The 12,635-nt window shown below is 40.0% G+C and overlaps 1 protein-coding gene across 1 annotated transcript in view; it reads right to left on the bottom strand.

Moving 5' to 3' along the window:
- The window catches only part of elapor1 (endosome-lysosome associated apoptosis and autophagy regulator 1), a 132,756-nt gene that overhangs the window by 15,236 nt on the left and 104,885 nt on the right, over positions 1 to 12,635 (bottom strand). Inside the window, exons 18-20 of the mRNA XM_043716712.2 lie at positions 6,830 to 6,931; positions 3,740 to 3,866; positions 790 to 968 (exon numbers count right to left, since the gene is read on the bottom strand). Coding sequence (XP_043572647.1) covers positions 790 to 968; positions 3,740 to 3,866; positions 6,830 to 6,931 — 408 coding nt within the window. The remainder of the gene's footprint in view (positions 1 to 789; positions 969 to 3,739; positions 3,867 to 6,829; positions 6,932 to 12,635) is intronic.

The following is a 12,635-nucleotide window of genomic DNA, read 5'->3' as shown; positions in this document are numbered from 1 at the left end:
GCCCACAATGTTATAACTGTACACATTAACTATTACATTATTGTTCTTTAATTTATGCCCATTTTACCAAAACACATTGGATTATTATGGCTTAATCTGTCGGCACTCACATTTTCAAAGACATGCATTTTCATTGCTCAGTTCAGACATTCCTTCACAACGCTTGTCACTGTTCATTAAATGTAAAAAGTACTATTCCTCATTTTTCCTTCCAACTTGTACCATTAATGCGTTTCCATTCTTTGCTCGATTAAGGCTAGTATCTTATACTTAATTTTCTCAAACTGTAATGTATCTCAATATAAATGTTAACATCTTTGGTAACATTTCACCTCAGTTAATCTGGACCAGCTAATTTTTATCTCACTGAACTTTGCCCTTTTCCAGACCAGCCACCTTATCATTTACTTTTGATTAGCATTAACCCTAATTAATTATGTTCATATTAAACCTAATTGTTCTTTGACCAATATTATTTATCATTATTTATCTCTTATCATATGATAGGCACCTGCTAGACTAAAAATATATTAATCTGGGAAGAAGCTTTTCATGTGAACTAAGTAATTTACATTTTGAGCATGTGCAATTCTTTTTCTAAATACCTTGAGATAGTTAAAACCATCCAATGTTACTTTATCCCCTACTTTTGCCTAGCACCTTAAACAAATCTCCTCTTTCATTTCATTTCCACAGTTTGCTACCATTTTACACTAAATTGTCCCTTTCTCTTTCCATTCCAAAAACACTGGGCCAAAGCTCCTGACATATTAAATATTATTCACTCACTTCTGATTTTTCTTATAAAAGTAGCATGTTGTGGTGATTAATAAGCAGGCTGTAATTGTCCCTGCGATTATTCCAATCTTCAAGAAGAAGTCCATTGTCTTGCAAGTTACTACTTTTTCATTTGGCAATGCAACACCTTCTTTACATAGTTTTGGCTCTGACCATACATAAGTAGTTTTCTGGAAGCAGAAATAGCAAGCGGCAGATATCATAAATACTGTTTAAATTGAACCCCAACACATTATCAATTTAAGTTTATGTTAGATTGGATCCAATAATGTTCCTCACTTCAGGAGCAGATTCTCCATTGCATCAGCATGGCATTTTTTCAAAAATATCTTAACAAGGACCTTTTTGAGCTTGTTAACTCTGAAAAGCACTGAGGAGATGGAGTCATAGAATCATAGAGGTGTACAACACAGAAACAGACCCTTTAGTCCAACTCGTCCATGTTGCCCAGATATCCTAACCTAATCTAGTCCTATTTGCCAGCACTTGGCCCATATCCCTCTAAACCCTTCCTATTCATATACCCATCCAGCTGCCTTTTAAATGCTGTAATTGTACCAGCCTCCACCACTTCTTCTGGCAGCTCATTCTATACACGCACCACCCCCTGTGTGAAAAAGTTGCCCCTTAGGTCCCTTTTCCCCTCTTATCTCAGGTTCCCCACTGGTAGACTAATGGAGAAAGTGAAGTCACATGCTGTGCAGGGTGTTCTAGCTAGGTGGATGAAGAACTGGTTGAGCAACAGAGAGAGAGTAGCAGTTGAAGGGAGTTTCTCAAAATGGAGAAAGGTGACCAGTGATGTTCCACAGGGGTCAGTGTTGGGGCCACTGTTGTTTGTAATATACATAAATGATCTGGAAGAGGGCACTGTTGATATGATCAGCAAGTTTGCAGATGACACAAAGATTGGTGGAGTAGCAGAAAACAAAAGGGACTGTCAGAGAATACAGGAGGATATAGATGAACTGGAGAGTTGGGTGGAAAAGTGGCAGATGGTTTTCAATCCAGAAAAATGTGAGGTGATGCATTTAGGCAAGACTAATTTGAGAGCGAAATATACAATGAACAGAAGAGCATTGGGATAAGTTGATGGGCATAGAGATCTGGGAGTGCAGGTCCATTTTACCCTGAAGCTGGCTGCACAGGTGGATAGAGTGGTCAAGAAGGCATATAGTACACTTGCCTTCATTGGACGGGGTATTGAGTATAAGAGCTGGCAAGTCATGTTAAAATTGTACAAGACATTGGTTCGGCCGCATTTAGAATACTGTGTACAGTTCTGGTTGCCACATTACCAAAAGGATGTGGACGCTTTGGAGAGGGTGCAGAGAAGGTTTATGAGGATGTTGCCTGGTAGGGCAGGTGCTAGCTATGAAGAGAGGTTGAGTAGGTTAGGATTGTTTTCATTAGAAGAAAGGTGATTGAGGGGGGACCTTATTGAGGTTTACAAAATCATGAAGGGTATAGACAGGGTGGCTAGAGACAAGTGTTTTCTCAGGGTGAAGGATTCAGTAACGAGAGGTCATTCTTTCAAGGCGAGAGGTCGAAAGCTGAAGGGGAATACATGCGGTAAGTACTTCACACAGAGGGTGGTGGGCTTTTGGAACACATTGCCAGCAGAGGTGGTAGAGGCAGGCACGGTAGATTCATGTAAGATGGGTCTGGACAGATGCATGAGTAGGTGGGGAGCAGGCTTGGCTTTGGATCGGCTCAGGCTTGGAGGGCCAAAGGGCTTGTTCTGCTGTAAATTTTCTTTGTTCTTTTATGTGTCCTTCCCCCAGCGCCACACAGCAGGCCCTGGTATAACATGGGGAGGGGGGGGGGGGGGGGGGGGGGAGGGGGGCGTGGTGAGCTTTCATCATAACCAACCCACTTACAACAATTAGTGGTCCTCATTAGCAGCTTTCCTTTATCCTCAGCTCACTATTATCCATTCCAACTGTCGTTCTCTTTTTCAGAGTTCCACCTTCACCTATTGTTTTCTCCTTCCCACCCCCACCCCAATCATCAGGATATATACCAACCTTTTCCGAGCCCTAATCAGTCCTGAAGAAGGGGACTGGATCTAAAGCATTGACTCCGCTTTCTCCCCACAGACTTACTAAGTTTCTCCAGATATTTCTGCTTTTATTTCAGATTTCCAGCTTTCGCAGTTCTTTGTTTTTTTTGTTCAGAGTTGTCTTTTTGTGCTCCAGACCCTTCTGTACAAGGTCAGAAGAATTAGGAGCAGGAGTAGGCCATTTGGTTGCTTGAACTTGTTTCACTATTCAATGAGATAATGGCTAATCTGACTGTGGCCTTGACTCCACTTTCCTGTCTGACCTCCAGAATCCCGGATGTGATGATAGATCAAAACTGTTTAAATCAGCCTTGAATATATACAATCAGTCAGCCCCCGCTGCTCTCAGAGGTAAGTGAATTCCAATGATAAATGACCCAATAGGAGAAGGAATTTCTCCTTATCACTGTCCGAAATGAAGTATCTCTTCATTTTAAACTTTGTCCTTTTAGTTTATTTCTCAACAACAAAACAATTCTGTCCCATTGCAAATTAAATATTACAGCACTTTAAAAGAATATTAATTTAGCCAAAATTAATTTCAGCAAACTAGCGTGAAGGATCCCTTTTGCTAGTTTCACTATCCTATTTATCGGGCAGAAACATGGCATTGTCAAACAATTGGTACAAAGGCTTCCCGTCAATTCAGTTAAAACTCCAGATGCCAATACGTCCTTCTACTGTATAAATCTCAAATGGAGTCTTCTATTGGAGATTAATGGATGGAAACTTGACAAAATTGATCTCTATCCATTTTTCTATGGCTGATACCAATTAATTATCACTAATCAGAAAATCTACCCTGATATGTGTTTGTGAGAGAATATACTGTATGCTGGTTTCAACTCATCTATAATAACTGCAGCATTGTCATCTTCATACCTGAATTCCATTAATGCATGCTCCGATTATCTCATGGTAATCACTTTTTGAACAAAGAGGACAGGCCTCTGCTGTTTCCCACAGGAAGTGGAATGTACACCCATCACACGTTCCTTCTTGGCATTTTCTGTCAACAGAATAATATCATTACTGTAAACAAGAAAGAAAATAATTATACTACAAGTGAATTGCAAAATGTTTCACCAACAAGAAGCTAACTTCTGTTGACACCACCAGAGCAGACAACATACTATTAATTATAAGTTTATTGGGAGTTTAATTGCTTTAAGGTGAGGCACATTTAACTAGAGATTCACATGCATATAAGACGCAAGCTGAAGTTATGTTGTTGTATTGGAGGTATAGGATATGTATTGTGTGATTCTACAAACTCTAGTTCTGTCCTTCACTGCTGTCTGAATCAATACACACTGGAATGACTGGAATGGATCTTTCACTTTTCTGCAAGTGTTTGATGCACCTTGTTTCCACTGCTATTGGAACCTACTCATATCTGTTAAATGAGCGTATACAATATTACTCTTAAAATAAATCAATAAAGCTCCATATATTTAAGAAAATATTCTGTCACTTTTTTCATAATTCTTATTGTTAAAATTTCCTTGAAGTTGACACAGTTGAAGAACTTCGATCCCGAGAATTCAGCAATTTTTGGGGTATCTGAACAGGAATTATTGCAAAAAAAGCAGAAAGCTCTGCAGAAGCTCAGCATCAGTTGAGGGTAAAACTAAGTTAATATTTCGAGTCCAGTGACTCTTCAGCAGAACATAGTTTCTCCAGCATTTTGTTTTTGTTTTCACTTCAGATTTCCAGAATCCTTTGTTTTTATTTTCGGAATTCTTTTAAGTCCTGTTGCATTCTGAGATTACCACTAGAGGTCACTTTAACAGAAGCCAGCAGGAAATATCAGTTAAGTTCCCTATTAAGTTACATAGCTGGTTGGGTCTTGTCTGACCCGCAATCAATCTGGCTGGACATCGAGGCTTCTCAAGAAAAATGCCCACTTATTAACCTTTTATTTTCAGACAAGAGGAAAATCATTACGGATCACTGTAAAAACCCTATAATACTTAGCACAATTAAAGTTTGGAATATAATGCGGCAAAATGAGGGTAACTCACGTAAAACATTCCCCTATGCTCCGATAGTGGGAGCATGGGGATTTCAACTGGGTTTTACAGATGCCACTTTCAAACTCTGGAGATTCAGGGGTATCTCTTGTTTAGGGGATCTATTTAAAGAAGGGGTCCTGATGTCTTTTGAACAGCTGCGTCAGAAATTCGGATTACCTAATGGAGTCCTCTTTCGATACTTCCAAATTCGAGATTACATACAGAAGAAAATTACGTTACTCGATAGTCTTTATAAATCAGATAGAAAACGTAGAGCGCTACGGCCAATGGGGGTATCTTCCGTCAGTACTATTTATCATTTACTACATGATGAAGTATCGGGAAATATGGACAATCTGCTTAAAACATGGGATCAGGATTTGGGACTAGAAATCTCTATAGAAATGTGGAATGAAATTTGGGAAAACGACAGAAGAATCACCATCTGCAACAGAACTCAGGCCATTCAGTTGAAGATACTTCATAGGGCCCATATAGCACCGGATCGATTGGCAAAATTTAAGGCAGGAGCATCTCCAATGTGTCCCAAATGTAAAATAGAGGTGGGCACTGTTGTACATTGCCTATGTATCTGTCATGAGATCCGTACATATTGGACTAAAGTAGCAAGTGCTCTGACAGAAATCTTAGGAACGGAAATTAGAGTGGACCCTGTATCTCTCCTTTTGGGCTTTTCGAACTTACCCTCCCTGGATATGCACATGAAGAGATTATTTTCTACTCTCTCTCTTTCTGTGCAAGGAAAAATATTTTGGTAAACTGGGTGGCTGAGGGCCCCCCTGGACTTTCAAATTGGCACCGATTAATCATGGAATGTATTCCCCTTGACTTCCTTACAAATATGGTGCACCAAAAGACCGAATTATTCCATAAAATATGGCAGCCCTTCTTGAATTATATAAATACAGATATTTCGGCCATCCTAACAAGGGCTTTTATTTTATTGGGATGGCGAACCTGGCTGGTCCGGGGCCTCTTGGGAGAGGAATCCCGCACGAATACAAGTTTTGTTACATTTGATGTTAACACATTCCGAGTATGTATCTCACTATCCAATTTCTGTGTTATCCATCATTTTTTTTTCTTTCTCTTATTTGAATAATGTAAGAGACTTAATTATACACTCTGGTTAGTTGTAGGTTAGATTAGTAGTTAGTTGAGTTTTTTGTTCGTTTGGTATTTTTCTTTTGTTAAATTTTGGTTATTATTTATTTAAGATTTAATTGTATATCAATGTTTATACTTGGGATTTTTTTTATTTTTGTAAACTTGTAAAAATGTTAAATTTTCAATAAAAATATCTATTAAAAAAACCAGAAGCCAGCAACAGTCTCAAGCTGCTGCATGTTTGGTGCTGTTTTTATTTGAAGTTTGTCTCGTTAGCTATTACAGTTCATCAATTATACAAATGTGGCATCACTGAGCATTCAATTCACAACGACTGAAAATGATGCTCTACATTTCTTTTTGTACTTTTTGTATTCCCTGTTCAATGTTCTGCTTCTGCTGCTGATTATGAAAGTGACAATGGAAAGCACCGGGTTTTCTGAAGGCAAAACATCTTATCTAACTGAGCATTTACAGATTCATCATTCATGCTGTTGGTTGAATGATTATCATCGACCATCTGGATACAAATCCTGTTTCATTGTGATTTGAAGCAGGCGCTTTCAGTTGCTATGATACAGAGCAGTAAATGGTATATCATTGTTACATTTGAGTGAATCCTCCTGAGCAACATTCACTTTTCACATATCGGTACCTGTTCAGCTGAGAACTGCTGGTTTATTTCATTTTTTTTGTTTTCTGATTTAACAGCTGATTTGATTGAGAGGTATATTTATAAGTACCCAGTATTACAACAAATGTTCTAATTTTTGGTGTGAGAATGCAGGCAACAACTGTACAAATATTGTGATAGAATGGGAGGCATTACCTTGGCACTGAAATGACTCCTGAGCCGACATTTGCAGGACTGCATCTCAATCTTACTGTGGATGCTCTTCCATTTTTGCAAGTCTGTGTTGACTCAGTCGACCTGTATAATATAAACAAAGTCTCTTCTGACTTAATCTGTTCTGCAACATGCTAATGATGCGCTTAAATTGAGCAACCATTTGAAAATGTGAAGTGAACCAGTGGCAGTACGAAGTGAATGGATAGGGGGTTGGCAGGAGCTTTAAAAAGGCAATAAATGCAGTGCTCCCAATAAATTAATATGTCGCTGCATAGTCTTGGTGGAAAGTATGGATGTGGATGGGAAATGAAAAGGGAAAGAAGAGTGATTGGTATATAAACATATTGTTCAGAGTCCATAAATTAATAGCAGAATTATTAATTATGTGGAATGCAAGGTAGTACTAGTTTGATTAGAGTAGATTCCCTCCAGTGTGGAAACAGGCCCTTCGGCCCAACAAGTCCACACCGACCCTCTGAAGAGTAACCCACCCCCCTCTGACTAATGCACCTAACACTATGGACAATTTAACATGGCCAATTCACCTGACCTGTACATCTTTGAATTGTGGGAGGAAACCAGAGCACCCAGAGGAAACCCACACAGACACAGAGAGAAGGTGCAAATTCCATACAAACTGTCACCCTGGGACCCTGGTGCTGTGAGGCAGCAGTGCTAACCACTGAGCCACCGTGCCACCCCAGGTAGTTGTTGAGGTAGTAATTAGAGAGCTTATAATTAAGATCATGAGCAGACAATTGAGAGCATGAAAATTAATATAGTGACAGGATGGAGGGCCAGCTGGATCTTACTGACTCAGATCCTTGATTAGGGTTGCTAACCTGGGCCAATCAGGGACCCCTGGCTGATAGATATAAACAGGGGATTCACCTGCACACACACACCATGGGTGCTGGGGAAAAAATAGGCACTACTGCACTTAGGTGGTAGTGTGGGGGTTAATAGAAAAAAGAAAAAAAAAAAATCAGGAGTGTCATTGCCCTAAAAAAAAACAGGGGATTCACCTGCACACACACACCATGGGTGCTGGGAACAAAATAGGCACTACCGCAGTTAGGCAGTAGTGTGGGGGTTAAAAAGAAAAAAAAAAGAGAAAAAAATAAACAGGGGATTTTGAGAGTCTCCTCATTATGGGGACTGGCTCTGAGTAGTCTGCTCAGAGTCCATGAATTGTGCACATGTAGATAAAGGGTGACTTAGTGACAGGATACCAGCCTCTGTGCAGTTGCTTCAATAAAGATATTTACATACAAAAATGTGTGCATGTGTTAAATGAGACAGCAATTTTTATATGGAATGTACAGCTTAATGATTAGCAGCCAGCCGAAAATCCAACGGGTCTGTGCTAGTGCTTATGCTCCACCCATGTCTAACCCTGTCAGCATAACCCCCTCTTTTCCTTTCTCTCTCATACTTATTTAACCACCTGTTAAACTCATTGATGTTATTTGCCTTAACTACTCCTTGTGGAAGCATGCTCCACATTCTAACCATTCTATGGATAAAAAAAACTTTATGCCAAATTCCCTGTTGATTTTCTTAATTACTATTATATACCATGAGCCCCTAGTTGGATTGCTTCGTAATTTTTTTCTATGTTTATCCTGTCATCCCTTTCCTAATTTTAATGGCCTTTGTTACAATACCATTATCTCACCTTCCCCTTCAAAAAAATTGATGAAACCAGCATCAATAAAGGCATCCAAAAGAAAAATGAATAAGTATTTGAAAAAAATGTTTTTAATAAGTTTGGGGAAGGGGGCACAGCAAAGTGGAGAGCTCTTTCAAACAATGGCATGGCAGCTTGAATGTTTTGCTTCTGTTCTTTTTATTCTATTTCCTCTGAAAATTAGCCAATAAGGTGGTTTTCCTGGGACCTGTGAGCTAACTGCCTAGTTCCACACCACAACTTGTTGAAGAGCATATCACCCAAATTGAAAGGATCCACATTCTTTAAGCAAAAAAATCATATGAAACTGAAACCCATGACATTATGTAACCTGTCTCAACATGTGCAAAATCCAAACAGAAATCATTTTGCAACAGTCAATTTTGGTTGTGATTCACCAGGAAGAGTCAACCCGTGGACTGGGGACTGATTGCCTGAAGTGCCCCACTGTAACCTTTGTGCATTGCAAGAGGATTGTTGTGGCTGCTCTGCTGTAGTTTTTTAGTACTGGTGTTGAATATCAATTAGATTTTCCAAAACATACTTGGATGACAGCTTGCTTGTGGATGTGACACTAGAGCTTGCTAAATATTTACTATGATGTTTAAAGCTGGACATTACCCACTTATTAATGAAAATCCAATCAAGGTGCAAATGTTCATTAATGTGCAAAAAAGTTATAAAGACAAAATTGCACAATAAACACAGAGGATTGCCTGGTCCTGATGCACACTTGATGCCTGCGCTGCAATAGCCTCCAGCTTGCAGTCTACTTCCAAAGTAAAATAGTCTGCATGAGCATAATCAAGACAGAAGCTGGCAACAAACTGACAACAGCCAGTGTTACTGAAAGCTGATGAAAATGGAGCATTAGGACAAAAGTGATGGAGAAGAGGAGGTGGAATTGGCTGAGCCGACAGGATCAGCGTTGGCAGTGGAAAAACTCACCTGCATTACATTAACGTTGCCTTTAGCCTGCTGCATGGCACATCAATCTCACTCCATTTGTCAGATACTCCTCCTCAGTTTCTCAGTCTCACTGGTCAGTCAGTCATTTGCCCTTCACTCAGTCACAGTCACTGATCAGTCACATCAATCAGTCACTTTCCCCTCACTCACAGTCACTCATTCTCACTCACACAGCCATTCATTCAGCTGCAGGAGCAGTGCTAAAATCAGCTGAGTGGGCTGACTCAGGGGTGAGGAGAGCAAGGGCCAGAGGGGGGTGAGGGGAGCAGGGGCTGAAGGGGTGAGGCAGACATGGCCAGAGGGGGTGAGCATGGCCAGAGGAGGCAAAGGCAAGGGCAAGAAGAGCACACACCAGAAGGAGTGAGGGGAGCAGGACCAACAAGACCCTAGGGAACCAACAGGTGGGGATAGCCCCTGGGAAGCCTGGGGATGTGGTGGAACTGAGTTCTGGCCCAGCTTTGAAATGTTTTGAGCTGATTTATATGGTTGTCTTGGACACCACTTTGCTTTAACTTCAGTCTCATTTTGCTTCTTGGTCTGTTCATCAGTCAATGTGACTTGTGATTTTAGGAAAATCAGTCCAAGCGTTTGATTTTGCTTCTGCTATATTGAATAACTTCCAATTTGTGTTTATATTCTAAAATTCCAAATCTTCATCGTTGCCATTGGATTGGGCATTCAGATTAAGTTGCCTCTTCCGGTGAGCATCATTCCATCACAGAGCCTCAACTTCACCTTCCAGGATTTCATTTCTGGATCATCGTTGGTCCGACCTTACTCAGATCTGTGAAGCTCACTATCTTGTCGGAATTCCCAATTGATAACCTTTGGTAAGATGTAGAGTGAATCATCCAAATCTTCAACCAACAGTTCTGCAGTAGCATGCTTCAGAAATGTTGTCTGGCACCTTTGCAGCAATCATGATAATAAGCTTTATTGACTATTTGTCTTCCTCCTGGCTAAACATTTGCATGGAAAGTGGTTTAACTTACTGCAGCTAAAACACTGGTTTTTCCATGGTCAGCACAGTCTTTTTCCTTTTTATTTGATGAACACTGGAATATTTGCAAATTATCTTTCAGCCTTGATCTTTCTGTGGGCTCTTTTGTGGATACTTGTTGCTTTTCTCTACTTGATATATCTGGCTGTTTTTCAATGCAGTGTGACTGTGTGACTTTCTTGCAGAAGTGTACTTGTACCTGATGTGGCAATGCTTGTGTTATTCTTCATAATAGAATAATCTAGATGTAGGCAATATAATATTGAAAGACCCAACATTTGTTACATCTTGAATATATACAAATATTACATTCACAGGCAGTTCTGTGTCTGTGCTGAAATTAAGCTATTCAGCAACAAAATGTAGCCTGCATCCATCATTATGTCTTACCCAAGTTATGATGGAGTCTGGGACTTTTACACCTTTGAGCCACATGCTATTATGCAGTGATGGTAAGATGAGCATAATGCTTTATGATATATTTCATGGGGAAGTGGTGTTGCAGTGGCAGTGGTAATCCAGAATCTCAGGTTAATGTTCTGGGGAACAAAAAACAGACATTTTTGAACAAACTCAGCAGAACTGGCATGATCTATGACAGGAAAGCAGAGTTAACATTTTGGGTCCAGTGATCTTTCTTCAGAATTGTTATGAAGGATCGCTGGACTTGAAATGTTAACTCTGTTTCTCTCTGTACAGGTGCTGCTAGACCTGCTGAGTTTCTCCATAAATTTCTGTTTTTGTTTCAGATCCTAAATATCCACAGCTCTAATGCACTGGGGACATTGGTACAAATCCATGGCAGCTTGTGGAATTTGAATTCAATAAAGTCCATATTTTTATACAGGCAGAGAGTAATGGCCAACAGAAGTTTTGTGAACGAATAATGGTTTCCAGTGGTGTTCCTAAGGCCTAAGTTGTGGCTGGCGTGGTTAGGACATTTGCAGATGACACAAAATTGATTAGGTAGTTGATAATGAAGAGGTTGACTGTCTACTTGAGGAAGATATCAAAGATTTGATTGAGTAGACAGAAAACTGAATTCAAACCAGAAGCTTTGCAGTTGGGGATGGCAAACAATGCAAGAGAATACCTAATAAACAAAAGGTTATTGAGAGGTGAAAAGAAAGTAAGAAACTTTGGAGTGCATGCCCACTGGTCCGTGAAGGCAACAGGACTGGCCGATATGGTGATAAAGAATACAAAGGGATGTTTTCCCTCATTGACAGAGGTACTGAATATCAGGGCAGAAATCTAATACTGGAACCACCTAAGATACTGGTTAAGCCATGGGTTGAGTTTTTCATACAATTCTGGTCATCACAATACAGTAATTGTTTAGAGAAAGAGTGAAAGGAGATTTACAAAATTGTTTCCAGGTTTTGAAAATTGTAACCATGAGGAAAGACTGAATAAGCTAGGGCTGTTTCTCTTAGACAAAGGAGACTGAGGAGCAATTTTATTGACAAGTCCAAAATTACGAGGGGCTTGGATCACGTGGGCAGGGAAGACCTATTTCCCCTAGTATTGAAGACACATTGGGGCACAGATTTACTAGAAGAATTAGAACAGATATGAGGAAAATCTTTTTCACCCAGAGGATGGTGGGTGACTGGAATTCACTGTCCTGTTGAGGCGGAAAAACTTCTTTAAAAGGAACTGGAGCTACACCCAAATTCCTGAAGCTATAAGCTGATGGACCATTGCTGGAAAGTGGGATGAGAATGGGCGGCTCAGTTGGCTGGACAGCTGGTTTGTGATGTAAAAGGGATGCCAACAGCATGGGCTCAATTCCTGCACCAGCTGAGGTCACTTTGATGTAATCTCCTTCACAACTCACCCCTCGTCTGAGGCATGTTGATGCTCAGGTTAAACCACTACCGGTCTTCTCTCTCTAATGGGAAAACAGCTCTGTGGTCCATTAGGACTATGGCGACATTACCCTTTTACCAATTCTGGTTGCACTCTGTCTATCCTACAAATACTTGTATAATAACAGCCTGCAGTGAGTGTGCCTAACAGCACAGGTCACATAAATTGATTGAATTAAATTGAATGATTTACTGTCACATATATTCAATATAAAAAACAGTGACAATTTTATACTATCGCCATGTAACAGCACC

Source organism: Chiloscyllium plagiosum, unplaced genomic scaffold (assembly GCF_037043375.1).
Source record: "Chiloscyllium plagiosum isolate Xiang-an unplaced genomic scaffold, Cpla_swu_hap1 HiC_scaffold_26, whole genome shotgun sequence".
Classification (NCBI taxonomy): Eukaryota; Metazoa; Chordata; class Chondrichthyes; order Orectolobiformes; family Hemiscylliidae; genus Chiloscyllium; species Chiloscyllium plagiosum.
The sequence above is the reverse complement of the archived record's forward strand: the minus strand, read 5'-3'. Positions and strand labels throughout refer to the sequence as shown.